The sequence below is a fragment of the Vulpes vulpes genome, chromosome 15, assembly GCF_048418805.1.
Source record: "Vulpes vulpes isolate BD-2025 chromosome 15, VulVul3, whole genome shotgun sequence".
NCBI classification, from domain to species: Eukaryota; Metazoa; Chordata; class Mammalia; order Carnivora; family Canidae; genus Vulpes; species Vulpes vulpes.
In genome coordinates this window covers 33,683,460-33,704,352 of record NC_132794.1, presented here as the reverse complement: position 1 = coordinate 33,704,352, position 20,893 = coordinate 33,683,460, and the positions used below count along the sequence as shown (strand labels likewise).

General features: G+C 34.9%; 1 protein-coding gene across 5 annotated transcripts in view; it reads left to right on the top strand.

Moving 5' to 3' along the window:
* Positions 1–20,893, top strand: part of GBE1 (1,4-alpha-glucan branching enzyme 1) — a 272,117-nt gene that overhangs the window by 63,888 nt on the left and 187,336 nt on the right. For all 5 annotated transcript variants that reach the window (XR_011997302.1, XR_011997300.1, XR_011997299.1 and 2 more), the window contains exon 3: positions 16,383–16,498. Coding sequence is in view for 1 of the 5 variants with exons in the window: in XM_025995626.2 (XP_025851411.2) it covers positions 16,383–16,498 (116 nt within the window). In the remaining 4 variants the exon portion in view is untranslated. The remainder of the gene's footprint in view (positions 1–16,382; positions 16,499–20,893) is intronic.

Below are 20,893 nucleotides of genomic sequence, written 5' to 3'. Positions count from 1 at the left end.
AGAGCTCCCAGCACAGTGCCTGACATCTTGTGCATTCACAACAAATATTTCTTGACTAACTCATTTTTGCCCTTGTCTAGTATTTTCCAGTTTAAATGAAGAACATGAATATTATTGTCCACAGATGGTCAAAACATGCCCTTGCTGGATTACTTTTTGAAGTTGTGGACTCTCTGGCTAGGCTCATTGGTGAGGATATTGTCTCAAGTTGAAAGCATAACAATTTTTTTTTCTATGGGATAGTTAGACTGTACCTGCTAAAACCACTCTTAAGTTTCTCCAGGATAATTCCTTTCTTAAGGAATTTGGATTCATCCCTTTACCAAATGTTTCAATATTTTGTTTAGAAGTCATTGGAATAATATTAATATAGAGTTGAAGATAGAGCCATGGAAAGCTCACATATAGGGGAATAGGATGATGAAGAGGTGGTAAAGGCATGAAAGAAGAAACAGTGTTAGGAAAATGAGGAGAGTGTCCTTTTCTAACACAGAAAAAGGAGAGGGCTTTCAAGGAAGAGATGGATGTATACAATATTATTATCTTAATATCTAAAAGATAGTGAACACTTAACTGTGCAGTAGGTGCTTAATATAGACTTGCACTAAATCTTCCCAGTAGCCCATTGAAGTAGATACTGTTACTGTCCTCACAATCCAGGAGAGTACACTGAGACTTAGACTCTGGAAGTTACACCTGCTAACCCATGCCAGAGTCAGGATTTCATTCAAGCCATTTAGTCTGTGTGTTCTAGCCACTGAACTAGAAGAGAATTGAGGACCACAGGTGTTAAGGAAAGTGAGTTTCATTTGCAGCTCTTCTGTGTAAGGATAGGAAATGTTCCGTAACAGAGAGTTGTTTCTGTATTTTCCAGATGTGGAAATTCAAATTCAAGAAGTTATATAATCTGCCAAAAGTCACATACCTAAATTAATAGTAATTGAAAGATTTATCTACATGTATTCTACACATATTCATTCCATCAAGTCTCTGCTAACTAATAGAGCATCCCAATTTTGTATCTTTGAATGACATATAATTCCTATGATATACATCTGAAACTCATGTTTATATCTCTCAAACCTGATTTATACTTTTGAGATAATTTTGTATCTAAACTTTAAGACATCAGTGTCGAGTGTGTGTGTGTGTAAGACGTTTTATACATATATAATACAATAGACATATAAATAATTAAATGGTTTACATTCTTTTTTTTTTTAAAGTTTATTTTATTTTATTTTATTTTTATTTATGATAGTCATACAGAGAGAAAGAGAGAGAGGCAGAGACACAGGCAGAGGGAGAAGCAGGCTCCATGCTCCGGGAGCCTGATGTGGGATTCGATCCCGGGTCTCCAGGATCGCGCCCTGGGCCAAAGGCAGGCGCCAAACCGCTGCGCCACCCAGGGATCCCTGGTTTACATTCTTTACCTTTGAGGTGTGAGACAAGAAAATCCAAAGTGGACTGACTTGAAAGAGAACTCCTATATATTTAATTTCTTTTCATTTTTTTCAAAGTATTTGAAGAATCAAACTTCATATCATTAAGATTACATTTGTTTTGGACTTTAGTTTACCACTTTCAAATCTAAACTTATTTGGCTGTATCAACCACATACAGTTTCACTGGATTGTTCCTGTTGTATGAATTTCACCTTTCAAGGTAATTTTGAAACTTCAAGGAGGTTTCAAAGAAATTTTGCTTGTTGGATGACATGACCTAATGATGAATTGAATATGGTGGGTGAGGGAAAGGTGAAAATCAAGTTACAGAACATGTAACATGCAATATTATGCATTTATTTTTAGATACAAATATATACAACACAGAGAACCTTTTGTTTCTATAAATAAATATACTTATAAATATGTGTATCAAGTGTGTGTGAATTTATTGAAGTATGTGTGTATGTGTATGAAAACTAGGTATTATAGAAGAACCACATGACTTTTGGATTATTTTAGAGGAAGAGGGGGTTTTGAGGAGGTGGTCAGTTGAATTATGTTAGATTTAATTACACAACTATGGTAATGTCTAGTATAGCAAAAACAGGACAATAAAGAGAATCATAGATGCTTCTCATAGATGAATCTTGTAGATTTAATCACAGAAAATTTAAAAAACAATTATATCATTTAAAACTATGCTACTTTGTGGAATATTTTGGAGATATTTACTTAGTTAAGATAAGTAGTAATAATAAAAAAGAAAATGAATAATTAGCAAACATTTAGTACAGACTTTAAGATGAATAATATCACTATTGTAGTTTAAAATGTGTATTATTTAATATACATTTGTAACTATACAATAATGAGTAGTTTTGGTAACTATTTAATGCACACATCGATTTTCTTCTATGTGCCAAATCCATCACTAGAGCTGGAGAGATGTCTACCTTATTACTCTGTGGTTGCTACTTCTGTATCTAGCTCTTACTGTCTTAGTTGATTGATAGTGCTACATCTGAGATCTAGCTCATTCATTTCTTTGGAAACTTTAAGAAGAGGAATTTAGAGAGAAAGCATGCACATAGAGTTAGGTCTAAAGGGACGTATATATGACTACCGTTGGTGTTGAGTGTCCACCGAGTAGCAGAGAACTTGAGTCCACATAGCCTCAAGTAGTATAGCTGTGCCCATAACTGAGGAGATCTCTGTACTGTGTTCAGTAGAGACCAGGGGCAGGCACAGAGAAAGCAGATAGTTCTTTGTCTGAGTATCAGATTCAAGGGATTTGTGAAATGGGCAAATGGAGTGGTCAAGAGAGGATGAAATGAGCTTATTCTGCTAAAAAAAAAAAAAAAAAAAAAAAGAAAAGTAGTGCAGTGGACTAGCCCTCCAGTGATGGGGGAGAGTGTTAATGGGATAAAGCAGGCAGAGCCTGGGCTCTGTTAGGAGGTGGTTAAAAGTGACAAACATTTTAATGATTTTGTTTCAAATTTTAGAGTTTTTGAATCTGTTCAGTCCAATAGTTAAGAAAAACATGATTATTCACTTTGTTTGACTTTAGATAAATGGGTATTAAATTAGAAGCCAGAAAACTTGGTAATAGTAAGTGGTTTCAATGTGCTTTATTTTAATGAAACTGCCTTAATGGAAGTCAGATTTATTCTTGAACATGTTAAACCTCCATATAACTTGCCAGTATTTTCCTGAAATTGGCTCTCTGATTTCTGAAATGGGAGTGGGGAAGATGTGAAAATTGATGGCCTCAAGCTTTTTAAAATCCAAATTGAAACTTGTACTACAAAGAGAGAAGTTTAACCTGAGAGTTTATGCCTATATCAGCATGACACAGAGCAGCAATTGAAGTTTTCTTACACCCTACAGATCTAATAAACACATTGGTTCATTTAAAAGTGACTCAATTTTCTTGGATTTGGGATTTCAGAAAAGAAGGAGCATAGCCTAATGAATTATGTGTTGTGTGTTTTATAAATGTAGAAATCACACATAGAGGTCTATTGTAGATGCTGCTTGTGTGTAGATAGGGATAATTAGGCATTTTGTGAATCGTTAGATTGACAGCTTATTGAACATTTAAGAAAATCAGCTTTGAGTGGTGATACTTTTTTTTTTTTTTTTTTTAAGTAAGCTCTATACCCAGCATGGGACTTGAATTCATGACCCTGAGATCGAGTCGTATGCTGTACTGACTGAGCTAGGCAGGTGCTCCTGAGTGATATTTTAATTATATGTGGTAGATTAATTATATATTTACATATTATATTACATATAATATATACACACACTTTTAAAACTGAGTTTTATAGCTTTTTTACTTTATATATTACATATAATTAATACATTATTAAATATTGCCACTCATAAGAAGGTGATCTTCTGGAATATGTGTATTTATTATATAAATTACACATAATGGCTTTAGAATTGAGAACATAAAGGAGAAAATCAAGATCTCTTTTAAAATACAAGTAAATACATTCATATTTCTTTTAATTATTATAATTTTGCCTTTAAGTCTACATAGTTTAATTAGTGATACATATTAATTGAAAAGATTAATAAAAAGGACTTACCTAGATGTTTGTGCTTCTTAATCATTTATACTACTTCCTAAATATAGAGATGCTTTTTAAAAATCTTAGTGTATAATGAAATCTTATTAAAGGAAATACTATTTATGTTCACTTGCAAAACTAAAAGGAAATGATTTTTTTTGTTAATTCTGTTCTTTAGTGAATTTGCAGTTGCCTAGTTATCTTATGAATCCAATTTGCTATTAAAAGATTGACATATTTATTCTTTCATTAAAACTTGTTGAGTCCTTATTATGAGGGAGGTACTATACTAGATGTTGACATATAAAGATGGATAAAAATTGATCCTTACCTTTAGATAGCTTATAGTAAAAAAACAAATCAACACAGACACATGTTAAAAGTGCTGTAATAGATATAGATTTAGGCTACTCGTGGGGTGTTCAGAAAGGTAGCACATACTCTTACTTGGTACATAAGTTAGCTGTGGCCATACTAATGCCATGTAATAAACCATCCCAAACTTCATATGTAACAACAGTAGCATTTTACTTACTCATGTATTGATGGATCTGCTTGGATGGCTTTGGTTTGTAGAGGTCTGGATATACATAGGGAAAATGATGGGGTAGCAATCAAGATTTTTTTGGTGGGGGATGAGGTTGCTGATGAAGGATGGGGGAATTGTTGCAAAGCATTATCAAAATTCATTGTGTAAACGGTGAAAGGAAAAAAAAAAGTGCAAAGATTGCAATAGTAGCATTTTCCTGTTCCAGACTCCATGATCCAAGTTATTCCAGACTGAATGAGACCTCTAGATCCATGGTGCCTTCTGACATGAGTAGGTCTCTGATGTCTGCTTCAACTTCTCCAAATACTATCTTCCTGCAAGTTTCTTCTTTGAACATTGGCCTCCACATATGCCCTGTAAATCTGTATCAGATTGTCTAATAGCTCTGTTCCTGCACAGCTTCTAGGTCCTGTGAGGAATAATCACACAGCCATGTGTACTGCTGCTTCTAGGGGTGCATGGCCTTTAACACTCCACAGAAACCATTTGCACACCCCCCAGCCCGCCCTTCCTTACACCCTCCACAGGAGCTACTGAGTTTCACTACCTCTTCTGAATCTCTCATTTCACTGCTTCCTCATTCTCCCTTAGCATATGACTTGCTCTTTCCTTTCAGAGAAAGTAGAAGCTACTAGAAGGGAAAGTTTCAACTTCCAAATCATTTCCCTGAAGAGATCTATTCATCCTTCCCACGTGCTTTCAATAGGTAGTAAAAGAAATTGATGTTATGAATCCCTATGTTGAATTCCTTTTTCTTTTCTCCTTCTTGTGGTACATCTGTTTACCTCTTTTTCTCCCATCAGCTTCTCGCTCTACGGCTTCATTTCTCTTTGCACGTAAGGTTTTTCAAATCTTTCCTTCCTCAAATATACTAGAAAACTAAAAACAATCCCTTCTTTAATTCTCGATCAGATTTCTAGAATGATACTGTAGATCATTGGTTATCAAACCTGTGTGTGCACAGCAAAAAACTAGGGAGCTTTATAAAAGTACAGTCCTACTCCTGGGTCTGATTCAAGGATCTGGGATGGAGTCTATTGATTTCTAAATTTAAAAGCAACCATGTTGAGGGGTGCCTGGGTGGCTCACTTGGTTAAGTGTCCGACTCTTGATTTCAGCTCAGGTCATGGTATCGGGGTCATGGGATCAAGCCCAGAGCTGGGTTCAGGGCTGGGTATGGAGCCTGTTTGGGATTCTCTCTCTCCCTCTGCTCCCACCCACTTACTGGTTCTCTCTCTCTCTTTCTCTGTTGTAAGTAAGTAAATAAATAAAGTGTTTTGAAAGCAGCCATGTTGGGGAACAATGGTTTATGGTTCCATTGTTGGAATAATGGAACAATACATAAATGAATATGTATTGGTAGAAGTAACACTGACTATTAGTAAGTGAATAAGGTTACAAAATTGTAAGTTTAAAAAAGTATGTGTATACACATGCTTTTATATATAATTCATAATGTGGAAACATATGTATGTGCATGTAAATACTTGTATAGTAAAAAAAGAAAATTTTATACTAAGATATTAATGAGGAGAGAGTTGCATTTATGAGTGCTTTTTTTAGTTGTACTTTTTGCCTTTTATTCTATACAGAATATATATTTCTTTTCTAGTAAGAAAAAAATAGAGAAACAATAGTACCCTCATGGACATGGTTTCCTTTTTTAAACCTCTCATGGTATAGATACCCATTTGGTATCTTTCCCATAGTATTTCACCTTACTGCAGTCATGTTGGCCATTTCTAGTCCTTTTGAACTCTCTTTTCTCTTATTTCCATATTCCCTGTCCTTTTTTAGTAACCACCGGAGCAAGAAATTATCACTATCCCCTCTAATAACCGAATACCTTCTTATCAATTTCAACTCTTAAATAGCTTTCAAATGCATTCTTTTTCCTCCCCATCTTTAATCTTGTGATATGAGAGAACCAACTGAGGTAGATATCACTGACCCCCAAGGAGCGAGTTACCAGGGGTTTCATATGCTTCTGAAAGCTCATGTAAGTTGAAGAGTAACAAGCCTATAGAAAGAGTGTTTGAAAACCTCAGGACATGAAAAACAATTAAAAGCAGACAAAAGGAAAGAATGCAATGTAGAACCTAGCCTTGAACAAGAGAGAAAAAACTGCTAAAGCAAAACCCTCTTCTACAGACTAAAGGGAAGGAGGTAAAGATGGCTGCTGGTATCTGTTTTTTTAGGGTTGAAAGCAGAAAGCTGAGGGAGTTCTTGTCTGACGGCCCTAGTTTTCTCTGTGAAGTTGAAAACGAAGTTTTCTGCTGCAAGGAAGGAAGTATACATGCTTACCTCTCTGTGGACCTATTGGAAGCTACTCAATAGAATGGGGTCATTTTTTATTTTTCTCTCTCTCCCCCCCCCCCCCACCTTTCTGTCTCCTACCATCCCTCCCTCTCTCTTTCTCTGTTTTGCTGTCACTCTCTTTTTCTTCTGTGGTTGTCCACTCTATGGCTATACACTGAGGATAACAATGGGACTGTTGCTGACCGTTAAGGTTGAGTGTCCAGGGAGCAGCCTGAGTCACCTGCTCTGTGATTTGCTTGGCTGGGAGTGGTGCTGTGGTCCAGAGTGCCCTGTATCTGGTGGACCCTTGCAGCTCTTTCTCTGCTGGGACTGCCACAGAGCTGCCTACCTGTTCCAAGGCTTGCAAACATTTACTGCCAAGCTTTTTATTGATGAAAAATCCACATGCAGAATTTATTTCCTAAAACATGAGATTCCAGAAGAAGAGCTTTAATTCATAGTGCAGGCATGAAATCTAGTTAACAGTCCAAGGGCTGTTATGTACATTTCCGATGTAGAGAGATGCCGGACTGGGTCCAGACTGTTTATGTATGTCCCTCAGGGTAAGAGTACTCAGAAGCAGTAGTCCTACTCACATGGATTCAAATCCTTGCTCTGTCACTTAATAGCTATGGGACTTTGGCTTTATTGCTCTCACTCTTTGAGCTTGTTTCCTCATCCATCAAATGAAATCTGTACTGCTTTATAGGACTTTGGAGATAATTGAATTAGATATTGAATGTCAAGCTCTGAGGATAATCCGTAACTACTGTTGCTGCCACCAGTGTCACCAGGTCATCCTCTTTTTTGTTAATGTAATGACTTTTATTACTTCTTCTATCACAATAAAACTCTCCATTCCTGTATCATTCGAAACAGCCTCTGCTCAAACCATCTTTTTTAAGAGAGTGGGTTTTGTGATAGTTTTATAGATTTATTTTCTTTATAGGCTCTTCCAGAGTCCAACGTAGGTTCTAACATCAGCAGCAGCAGCTTGTATATTTATTTTGGTAATAATCCATAAATCTTGCTAATCTGGTCTCCAGAAGAAGATATATCTTTTTTTTTCTCAAAAGCCTGTTTTCCCCCTATCTTCTCATATCGTCAAGTTGTTCTACCTTTGTGAAGCCTTGAAACGTTTAATCATTTTCTCTTCAAAGAAGTCTTCAGCTATCCAACTTGACTCTTTATTCTACTTATTGACCAATCTTATCTTCTCAGCATTAAATTTTTATATATGTCTCCCTACATAGTCTTTCCCTTGATATCTCTGATACAATCTGATCTTAGTGTAGGGCAAAAGCTCAGTAAAAATGAACAGATAAAGGCTATCTGACCTTTAAAATATGTATTATTTTTTAACAACTTTATTGAGATAGAATTCATATACTATATAACTTAATTACTTAAAGTGTACAATTCTGTGGTTTTTATTGTATTAAAAATAGTGTTGTGCAACCATAGCCACAATCAATTTTAGAAAATATTCACCACCCCATAAGAAACCCTGTATCCTACAACTATCATCTCATAATTCTTCTATCCCTCCTCTAGCCCTAGACAACCAATACTTTATATAAATTTGCCTATCCTCGATATTTTGTATAAATGTAATTATACGTGGTCTTTTGTGCCTGGCTTCATACACTTAGCATGATGTTTTCAAGGTTCCATGTTGTAGCATGTTATCAGTAGTTCCTCTAAATGGCCAAGTAATATTCTACTGTATCAATATGCAAAATTTTCTTTATCTATTTCTTAATTAATTGACATGTATATGTTTACCTTTGACTATCATGAGTAATGCTATGAACATCCATATACAAGTTTTTATATGGATATATGTTTTTAATTTCTCTTGGGTATATAACTAGGAATGGAATTGTTGAGTTAAATAGTAACTATATCTTTAGCTTTTTGAGGAGCTTTCAGACTGTTTTCCAACGTGGCTGTGTGGCTTTACATTTCCACCAGCAGTAGATGAGATTTCCAATTTACCCACACCATCACCAATAAATATTATCTATCATTTTGACTGTTGTCATCCCATTGTGAATGAAGTGATATCTCATTGTGGTTTTGATTTGCATTTTCCTACTGACAAATGAGGTTGAACAACATTTCATGTGTTTATTTGCTATTTCTATACCTTCTTTGTAGAAAGATATATCTTTATCTGAATAGATCTTTGCTCATTTAAAAAAATTGGTTATCTTTTTAAGTTGTAAATGTTCTCTGCATGTTCTAGACCTAAGTCTCTTAATAGATATATGATATGCAAATATTTTCTCCCATTCTGCAGGCTATATTTTCACTTTCTTGATAGTGTCCTTTGACACAGAAAATTTTTACTTTTGAAGAAGTCCAATATATCGTGTTTTTCTTTTGTTACTGGTACTTGTGGTGCCATATTTAAGAACTGAATTTTGAATTGGACTTACCCCTGTGTTTTCTTCTATGAACTTTATAGCTTTAGCTCTTACATTTAAGTCTGAAAAAAAAAAAAAAAAGATTTTACTTACTTGAGATGGAGAAAGAGTGAGAGGAGAGGGACAAACTGACTCTACTGAGTTCAGAGCCCAGCTCAGGGCTCAAGTCCATGACCCTGAGATCATGACCTGAGCCAAAATCAAAAGTTGAAGACTGAGCCACCCAAGAACCCCTATATTTTAGTCTTTGATTCATTTTGAGTTAGTTTTGTGCATATTTTGCAGTAAGGGTCCAGATATATCCTATTGTATGTAGAGATGCAGTTGTCCTTGTACTATCTATTGAAAAGACTATTCTTTCCCCATTGAATGATCTTGGCCATCTTTGTCGAAAATCACTTGATCACAGACACCTGGATTGTTACATTGCTGAACATAGTAGAAAATATTATTTTGCTTTCATTGGTATACTTTTGAAAGTGGCTATAGGGTCAGAAGGGTCACTTGTATAATTCCTTTCCTGATTACTATAGATCTCTGTCATGCATCCACCCCAGGGGCCAGTTCAGGTAGAATATCTTAAGGTGGAAGATGGTGTTGTGTAGAGAAGAGTTTCTAAGCTCAAATATGTACTAAACCCAGGGAAGTCAGAAATGGGTTAATTTGTGATCCATAGTGATATATAGCACGTAAGAATGAGCTGAAGTATGGGCTCTAAGAGAGCCTCTCTACTCAGCTCCAGATGTTTACTGACCTGGAGGAATACAGTTCAATATACTAGTCAGTTAAAACATAATCAAGGGCATTCTTTGCCTATGGGATGATATTGCTGCCTCTGATGATTAATTGTAATGGATTAGTACCTTTCTCCCATTCTTTCCCTGTCCTATTTTGTTTTTTTCCTATGTTCTTTTTAAGCAAATATTGTACCACTTCCTAGGTTTAACTATTCATTTCCCCCTGCTTTACTGTCACTTAAAGATTATAAAATAAAAGGATAGTCAATTCCAGACCAAAAACAAACCCAGGTAAAATGGCATAGAAATCAATAATAGAAGTCACAGCAAAGATAAATGCCATTATCCCTAGGTCCCAAGTAACATTTACTTTTGGTCAAGTATAGATGGCAAGAACTGCTAGAAATTGGATAGGTTTTCAGACTCAATTGCCATGATGGAAATTAGTATTTTCTTAACTTGTACTAAATCAAGTAAACTAAAAATAAATGGAGGATTTAAAACAAATATTTTTCAAGGATATGGAATATCTACAAAGGCAGATCATACATCAGAACACTTTTTAGAACTGAGTTTTGAGTGGTAGGCTCTGAACGGAACAATAACTGGCGAGGGGGGGCCCAGTTAGGAAAGGGCACTTCAAACAGAGCACTTCATATTTCCACTAGCAGCACATGAGCATGCTCAATTACCCATATCCTCATCAATACTGGGGATTATAATTTTAACAAGGCAATGCCAGCCTCGCTTAACCAGGGATCACTAAGAGAATGTAGCCTTAAGGCCCAAAAGATCCACTGTATACAATAAATTAATTTCTCTTCAGTACATCTAGAATAGTACTCATGGCCAGAATTCAGAGAATTCAGAAAATAGACATTTGAATCATTTTCTGTGTTCTGTGATCAGATGAGGAACCAACATGACAAAGTTGTCTCTCATTATTGTCCCAGCTATAAGAGATAGTTTTTGATACACAGTGTTCTCATTTCTTTTTAAAACAGGCTATAGAGATGCCTAGGTGGCTTAGCGGTTAAGCATCCTGACTTCAGCTCAGGGCATGATCCTGGAGTCCTGGGATTGAGTTCTGCATTGGGCTCCCTGCATGGAGCCTGCTTCTGCTTCTCCCTCTGCTTGTGTCTCTGCCTCTCTGCCCGCCCCCCCCCCCCCACTCTCTGTCTCTCATGAATAAATAAAATCTTAAAAAAATAAAAAACAGGCAATAATTATAACTTTTGATTATTCTCTTTTCTCCTGTTATTATTTGGGAAGAATTGAGTGGTGGGTATTATATATTTTTTTCAAATATTTTCATTTATTTCTAGTTTCATTGAAATAAAATTAAAAATGTACTTTATGGCCCAGTTTGGTGGTAATTAATCCAGCTACTAATTTACCAATCTATTTATTTTTAATAGTATAAACCATTCAGATACCCCAAAATAGACTGTGGAAAACTCCAGTATGAAAACTACATAAGGCATGTGAAAGCAAGGCTGCTCTGCTTGAAGTGCCCCTTCCTAGCTGGGCCCCCTCCTCACCATTTATTGCTCTGTTCAGAGCCTACCACTCAAAACTCAGTTCTAAGAGGTGTTCTGTTGTATGATCTATCTTTGTAGATATTCTAGATTTTGGTTTTGAAAAGAAGTGGTAGCCTTAACTAATATATGTTAAGAGGATTTCCCCAAAGAAATAATGCTGGAGGTTTTAATAAGCTTATTTCCAGGGTACCAGCTGCCAGAAGAAGTTGAAGAATGATTGTTCCCAGGCACCCAATTAAGGGAAAGAATTATCTGGGGGAGAAAGAAAGGAGATCAAAAAGTCACAGGGGTTTACATCAGAAAGGACCACTGTCTTCCGCCTATAAAGGCTGTGCGGTCCTCCCATAATCCTAAGTAGGCGCAATGCCATAGGAAGCTTCAGTTCTGAACATTGTGATTTCTTGGGAACAGAACAGATGATTTCTTGGCACAAGAGAACTCCCTAAAACTTCCATTTGGCAAGCTAACTTTGCATAAATCTATGTAAACTCTTCATGATATCAACTTGAAATAGTTAATACTGTATGATGAGGAAGGGTGTGTTGTTGTTTTGAGGAGGTGATATTCCAAATATTCTACAACTGTTATGATATAAGGGATATCCACTCAGATGGAAAATGACTGAAATGTGCCATACAGGTGGTGGCTTTATATTATTAGACTTATCTGCTGCATTCACCTGGGATCTACATCACTGCTGGGTGAAGTCTGTGTGGCAGGGATTGGCTGAAGTGTGGACCATGTTCTGTAGCACACTAGCATCCGCATTCAAGATGTAAGGCTCTACAGAGTAAGTTGGGACAATTCCAACCATACAGAGGAAATTTTGTATGAAACTCAAGAATTCTACAGAAACGAGGTAGCTAAGTGCTGATGAAGAAAAATACTTCACTGTGAGTTAAAGAGTTTGGGAATATTTGAAGGAGGTTGACATTTAAGAATTTTATGTGAGGACTATTACATAGAAAAAGAAAGGTTGTTGGGTTTGAGATAAATATAGAGTCTGTTCTCCTGATGCAGTGACCTTACATTAATGTTTGATGGCCTGTACCGAATGTGTGTTTGCAGTTCATATTAAACTGTGCATCACACATGGTTTCTTTTCCATATCTTGATTTGAATTTTGTCTGCTGGTCTCAAGTCTATGGACAAACAGAATCTTTTATATTATCAAATATGATGATAAATTTTAGCCTGTTAATAATAAAATACCTGTTAACATGTTTGCTTTAAAAATGAGTCATGTCATCATAACTTGATAAATATCAAGTGTCTTAAAAAATGTTATAATAAAATAATTTATGTAGGCAGGAAACATGATCTTGAAATTTGACTAAAATTAGAATAAGTAAACACATTGTTTTGGGTGTTCCTAACCCTTGAACCTAGCTATGTCTGTATTATGGTGAGAAATGAGACATAGAAAGGAAAATGAGAAAAAAAAAAAAAAAAAAAAAAAAAAGAAAGGAAAATGAGTTAGTATGTCAATATTTTGAAACTTTAATATTACTTTTCTAGATAAAATACTTCAAATTTTTATTCATGATCACTAAGCCAAACATTTTAACCAAGTGATCTCTTGATGAGAATATTGTAGAAAACATTATCTATACACATTAATAACAGTACATTGAATAACTGCATTAAAAGTAAACACCTGAGTTTTCATGAGTAGGAGAGGTGTTAATAAAAAAATAGACTCTTAAAGATGATAAAGAAATTCACAGTGTAGAATTACAAATAGTCAACATGTGCTTTAGGAGAGTTAGAACTTTAAGATATCATAAAAGGAAAATGTGATTCAGTAAAAATATTTTCTTTATATAAATATTAATACTTGTTTAAATAGACCTTAAAACTCAAGGGACTGCAAGTTGAAGAGCCAGTTAAACTGATATTCAAACAGTAATATTCAAAAGCACATTGATTTTTACATTACTGAAAACATCTTTTAAATAAATCTGCATACGTAAATTACCCATATAATTGAAGATTCACTTTCAAAGTAACAAAATCTTATTTATAGTTGACTTTTTAGTGAATCTGCAAATTATAAAATTTATAATTATTTATAAAATTATAAATTTATTCATTTTGGTGTACTGTTTAACTTTTTCTTGAGACGATGTGACTGTCATTCTGAACACTAATTTTGAGTTTGGCATTGAGCAGGGCCTGTTAAGCATTCAATTCATATTTAATGAATGAACTAATGAACTGTACCCTTTATTTTCAGATCTAACTAACCAGGAAAAGATTTCCAGCTTGTCTTAAGTTTATTAATTGTCTTAAGTGACTAGCTTAAAAAGAAATTCAGTAAATGTATGAAGTATTACAGTACCTAGATATTTGTATTTCAAGCTTTTTTTGTTTTGTTTTCTAATTATGCCCTGAATTCTTTGCTTTGGTAAAGGAATGTCACACCTTATGTAGATCAGATACATTTGAGATTTTAGGAGCAGGAGAATTTAGGAACATGGAGCCTGTTGAGCTGTTTTTAAATATAAATCTTAAGCATTTTCAGAATGTTGTAATAATGAGGAGTAGGGAAATGTTTAGAAGGTCTTTATTTAAATATTGTTTCTTACACCCACTCTGTCCCCAATATTTAAACTGTCTGGGGGTGAAGATCCTTGGAACTGATGGAGTGAAAGAGTTGGTGTGTAAAGAAGGAAATCATGGCATACAACAAGCTTCCGGATTCTTTTATTACCTCCTCCGCTGAGAATCTAATATCATGGCACTATAGAAGAATGGCATTACAGTGAAATATTTTAGGTATAAACAAATCGGAAATAATGTAATAAGCACCCCTATACACCACCTCCCATAAGTTATAAACTACTACAGATATTATTGAAGCTTCCTGTGTTCATTTTCCTTTACCCAGTGGAGATTGCCCATAGAATTTGATGTTTAACATACTCACTTTTCTTTTGATATTTTTACTATATGCATATATATCCATAAGTGTTACATAATACTCTTTTGCATATTTTTTCAACTTCATATAAATGGTATTCTTCTGTACCCTTTTAAAATTAACTTTTATGCTTTAGCTATTTGCCCATATATATTTGTTCTGTTTCATTTAGTCTATATTATCTTATAGCATTCCATTGTTTAATTATACCAGTATACGTATTTACTTGTCTAACTTACAATTTGATGGCTTCCATCTTTTGCTATTACAAACAGTTCTTTTTTTTTTTTTAATTTTTTTTATTATTTATTTATGATAGTCATATATATAGAGAGAGGCAGAGACAAGGCAGAGATAAAGGCAGAGGGAGAAGCAGGCTCCATGCACCGGGAGCCCGACATGGGATTTGATCCCGGGTCTCCAGGATCACGCCCTGGGCCAAAGGCAGGCGCCAAACCGCTGCGCCACCCAGGGATCCCTACAAAAAGTTCTTTACCAAGCATTTGTGAATGCTGTCTTGTGCACATTTGTCAGAATTTCTCCAGGCTGTTACCTTAGGGGGAGGATGGTTGGACTTTCGAGTGAATGTATCTTCCACTTTTCTGTACAGTGCCAAGTTGTTTTACCAATTTATACTCTCAGTCACCGTGTTATTTTATATCCTTGCTGACTACCTGATATTTTCAGACTCTTAAATTTTGCTAATCCAACGGGTGGTAAATGGAGTCTCACTGTTCTTTTAATTTGTGTTTCCCTAATTACAAGTGAGCTTGAGTATTATTACATGTTCCTTGGCCATTTATTTGTCCTCTGTCAGGTGTCTTTGTCATTTTTCTTTTGGTGTGTTTTCTTTTTCTCGTTGAGTTATAGACATTTTTTCATATATTTTGGATATTCTTTCTTGATATATTCATTATAAATGTATTCTATAGATTCTAGATTCTAATGCATCTATCTGTGAAGATAAATTTATAATTTTACTGTTCAAATTTATCAGGCTTGTTCCTAATTTTTATGTTTGTATCTTGTTTAAAAAAACACTTTTTATACCTGAGATTATATACATATTTCCCTGTATTTTCTCGTAAACATTTTGCAATTTTGCCTATCATATTTAAACATCAGTCTGTGCTCAAATGATTCTTGGGTATAGTATTAGGTAGAAATTATTTCTTTCTTCCTTTCTTTTTTTTTCTTTTTACATAAGGATAGCCAATTGTCATAGCACCGCTTATTAAGTGGTATGTCCTTTACTTACTGATTCTGTTTTCACATGTGCATGGATCTGTTATTCTTCATTTTGGCTTTCCTCCAGGATCTGTGATCTACTTTTCCTTTGCTCCCTAGAGTTTGTAACCTCCTCCCTTTCTTGCTTTTCTCCATTTCTTTAGCTTTTTAACTCAGTTCTGTCTTACATCTGTAGATTTGAATAAATGTAATATGATTGTAATTATTTTTCATAATTTTTTTCTAACCTGAGATGTGCCTTCTCTAATCACCAAGAATACATTGTTTTTTCATATTAACTTCCATTGTTGATGGTGTTTTCTATACGAGGACCCATTATTTTCTTTTACATTCTATTTATTGATGGACTAACAGAATTGGAAGGACAGTTGAAAATGTTGCGATTTTTAATTTTAAGATGCAAAAGGCAAACTTTCAAATACATTTCTTAAAAATAAAAAAAAAAAAATAGCTTGCTTTTTTTTCCTAAGTAGCTAGTAGAGTATGTTGCCTAACACCCTAGAAAACTTAACATCTTAGGCAATTTGATTCTGTACAAGTAGGCAGCATATTACGCTTTGCTTGAAATTCATTAAATATTAGTCCTACCGTGCTGTTGTTAACTGATCTTTTCTAATTTTTTTTTTTAGATGATTGGAATCCATTTTCATACCCATATAAAAAACTGGATTATGGGAAGTGGGAGCTCTATATCCCACCAAAGCAGAATAAATCTCTACTTGTCCCTCATGGATCCAAATTAAAGGTACATTCTTCCCTCCTGTTCTTATGTGAACTTATATTTTCTTTTTGTTTCATTTAAAATTTGATTTAAAATTTTAGATTGTAAACTGATGCATGATAATTATGGGAGAAACAGTCTAAATGTTTAAATAGATGAGAACTTAAGAGACATGTCATCAACAGAGTGAGTTACACTGGGGCTGTTTATTTGGTAAGGCCCTGAACTTATTAATTGTATTATTATTGACTTTGGAAACATGATGTAAGGAGGGATTGAGTGATTGCAGAAATCTAGTTTGAAGAACAGAAATTTTAGTAGAAAAATGAAAACCTGTCTTCAAGTCGACAAATGTGGAGAGAATATTTACCTATAAAATTGATTCTGTGATGAGCACATGAATGGGGGAGGTAATACTGTGTGTTGCAGATCTGTGCCTTCTGGGGACATGATTTTCTTGGTTATTCTTTTTTCTGGTCTTTAACATCAAGGCTCTAGTTTTTCCTGTTCCCCTGTATTATGCCTGCCTGGATTAGCTTGGGGGCCTGTCTGTCAGAGGCAGGCTCATTGTCCTTCACATATTCTCTTCTTTGGCTAACCATAATTTTTGTATCCAGGGTTTACAGAGCCCACACAGCCAGCCTGTCATGTCTCCTCAAGGGAGGTTTGAAGGATGGGTCCAAAAGCCTGGATTACAGATTCCAGGCGTTTGATTATAAAAAAGGTTATCTAAATTCTTTAACATTTAATTGATTTTATCCCATGCTCATGAATTTATATAATATTTCCATGTCTCTTTTTTTTCCCCTTCTTTGGACATATGGTTGCATTCAAAGCATTTATCATGATAAATCCTGTGACCGAATTGTTATTTTTATTGGTATTTATTATTTAACATTATTAACTCAGTTACTTAAAGTAAAATAAAAATGTATTTGTATGTCTATTTTACAGGTGTTTTTTAACAATTCATGAAATTATAAGCATATCAGAAAATATCTGAAATACTGCCATACATAATACGGTTACCAAAAGAACATATAGTCTGGAATAAAGAGACATTTTGGCATGGGATGGCAGCCAAGGTTCTTAATCTATAGTGAAAAAGGAGAAAAAACAGCTACAGTTATACAATAAGAGGAATTTACATTTAGTGTAAATAATCCCTTTCCAAGTCAGTATGAACTCCACGAGAGCAGGGGCCTCTATGCTGTTTTGTTTCTTAATATTAGCCATTCTCAATTCTTAGAGCAGTGTTTGGCACAGAGTAGGCACTCAAGAAATATTTATTAAATATTAAAGCCATTTTTAGGCCCAGTCTTTGAAAGAATAAGCCAAAGAGCTTGATTTTTCTATAGTTTATGTGGCCTGATTTTAGGAAACTGTGAGGCAAGGCAATTTTTATTAGTACTGCTTTCATTGTCACTTTAGGTTGTGTGGAGAACTGAATTTACTAACTTTTTATTTTTTTGCCTTTTTAAATTTGCCATTTTAAATTAGAAAAATTTATGAGCTCTGACACCTTACCTACTTCTTGTGTTAAATGGTGACTGAATTAATTTTGACAAGTTGTTTTTATACATGGGGAAAATTGATTACCAGGAAGGAATGATTATTGATAGATACAGGGAAAAATAGTAAACATTTGCCTCTCCCATCCAACTCCAAATCTTTTATACTTTGTACTGTGGTCTGAATGTTTGGGATCCTCCCAAAAAAGCATATGTTGAAATCCTGATGTTTGACGTCATGATACTAGAAGGTGGGGATTTGGAGGTACTTACGTCATAAGGGTGTAGCTTTCTGTAGGATTAATACCCTTATAAAAAGGGGTCCAGAGAGATCCCTAGTCCTTACATCTAGTGAAGATATAAAAGTCTGTAACCCTAAAGAGGGCCCTCACATAACTAGGTTGGTACCCTGATCTCAAACTTCCAATTTCCAGAACTCTGAGAATTGGATTTTTGTTGGGTGTTGGGTTTGCTGGGTTGTACCACCCAGTCTGTGGTATTTTGCTATAGCCGCCCAGATTAATATGTTTTGTACACTATATTATGTACTATAGTATGCTTTCTTTTAAAAATTTATTTGACTTAGATGAGATGAAATGATCCTATGTTAAAAAAAGTAGCTTTTACCTTTTCACTTGGCTTTGAAAATCTATGGTTAACATAAACAAATGTTCAACAAGTATCAAGTAAACTGTTGTGTAATCATTCTTCATTATTATTCTCTAAAAGTTTCCAGAAGGAAAAAAATAAAAAATAAAAGTTTCCAGAAGGATAATTAACTAGAAATTTAGGCCCAAAATATTATTCAGAGTGTTTAGATGTTTTCAAATATTGAGGAAAACATTCAGATGCTGTTAATATGGTGATATAATTAGTTTTTCATTTATGGGAAATGATGTATAAGATTTTCTTTGAGGGAGGAGTTAAATTTTCTATAAAAAAATCAACTAACTTGAGGTTTTGGTTTTTCAATTTCAAGTTATCCCTAGATAGTCTATCTTGGTAATTAAAAATCTTGTTTAAAATTGAACTTGAAAATTTATTTCAGTTCACAAGGGATTGACCTTTATAACTCACTTGAGGATATTTCTCTTATGAATTGTCTGGTAACCGCTAACAAAGAAATGTTACCTACCATTGAGATAATAGCTTTGTTTTCTCTGTAAAACATTTTTCAATTGAATACTTTGGAAGAAAATACCTAACTGTTTATGTGGCCATGTAAATGACTTCTTTGTATGTTTATGAGTTTACCAAATAAAAAACATTTAAAAAAATTTATATAGTAAGGCAAATTAAATATTCAAGACTATAGAAATATAAAGAAAGAAGACTACATTCCTGAAGGAAAATGAGACATATGTTATTCATGTCTTCAGTACTTTTTCTTCCAGGATACTTAGCCAAACTAATATACCTAAAGGTATTTTTATTGTTGTTGTTCACTATTTCAAAATATAAATCTTTAATAGCATTGTTACATTGAAAAAAAACTTCTCAAGTTGTTTCATAGAAATTTAACATGATTATTGACTGCTGTATGTCAGCTGCTGTCCTTGATATGTGATGCTTGTACTGAATTGTGATATATATGTGGGCTGTGTGTACTTTTAAAATAAAGTGCTGTTAGAGCAAAATATTAGCGAACAGTTTATTTCTTCTGCCTTGGGGAACTAACAGAGGGGCAGCAACATTCAGGCCCCTGAATTAGAGGGAAGAAGTACTTTATGAATAAAAATATGTGTATTGATTGATGTCCCAACAGGAAGCATATAGCACACACACAGAAATAGGGCAGTTTGAATAATGTTTTTTGTCTGTTTATTTGTTTGCTTTTCCAGAGGCTATTTTCAAAGTTGAGTATCCAGGGGATCCACTCAAAAGTTCAAGGGAGGGTGGGTCAGGGGGCTTAGTAGCACCCAAATTGTTACCGTGCCCAGGCCACGGGGAACAAGGAATCAAGTACTAGAACTACAGGGAGAGAGAGCTGGCCATCTTGAAAGAAGCCCTGAGCTCTGCTGAGAGCGCACACACACAGTTAATTTGTGGCAACCTTGCAGGGAAGGAGTCAGGGGAATAAAGAAACAAGTAGTCTCTTCTCTCCTTCCTCTCCCTCTCTCTGATCTTTTACTGGGACTGCACGTTGGCCAAACCCAAAGAGAAGCCAGTTTTCTGAGGAATATGGTCCACATGGGTTGGTATCCTGGGCAGAGCTGGCTGTGAAGTGATTCTGTCCTAACCAGTAAAATGTAGCTCAGGAGGAGGTCGTGAAACCTCAGTAAGAAAAAGTAAGAGGTCAGGGAAAGTAAACGTGGAAGGTGGGTTGGAGGCAAACTGAAAATTTTTTTCTTTTCTTTCTGATGCTCTTTTTTTTTTTCTTTTCTCATTCTGATTAATACTCAAATGACTGCCAATAAGGAGAATTGTCTTCTTTTTAGTGTCTAGGATGTTTGTATATTTTGACTTTTCCTTGCCAATCAGTAACAAAACTGGACTACAACAGAGGTTTCTTTTCTTTCTTTTTTTCTTTCTTTTTTTTTTTTTGTTAACATTTTATTTATTTATTTGTGAGAGACAGAGAGAGTGAGAGAGAGAGAGAGAGAGAGAGAGAGAGGCAGATACATAAGCAGAGAGAGAAGCAGGCTCCCTGCAGGGAGTGGAACTCAATCCCAGGACCCTGGGATCATGCCCTGAGCCAAAGGCAGACGTTCAACCACTGAGCCACTCAAGCGTCCCACAACAGGTTTCTTGATACTAGACCTTTGGTATTTTCAGTGAATTTGTTTGTTAGTCAGCCTAGGATGCTATAACAAAATATCACACACTGTGTGGCTTACATATCAGGAATTTTCTCACAGTTCTAGGGGCAGGGAATTTGAGACTACTAGTCAGCATGGTTGGGTTCTGG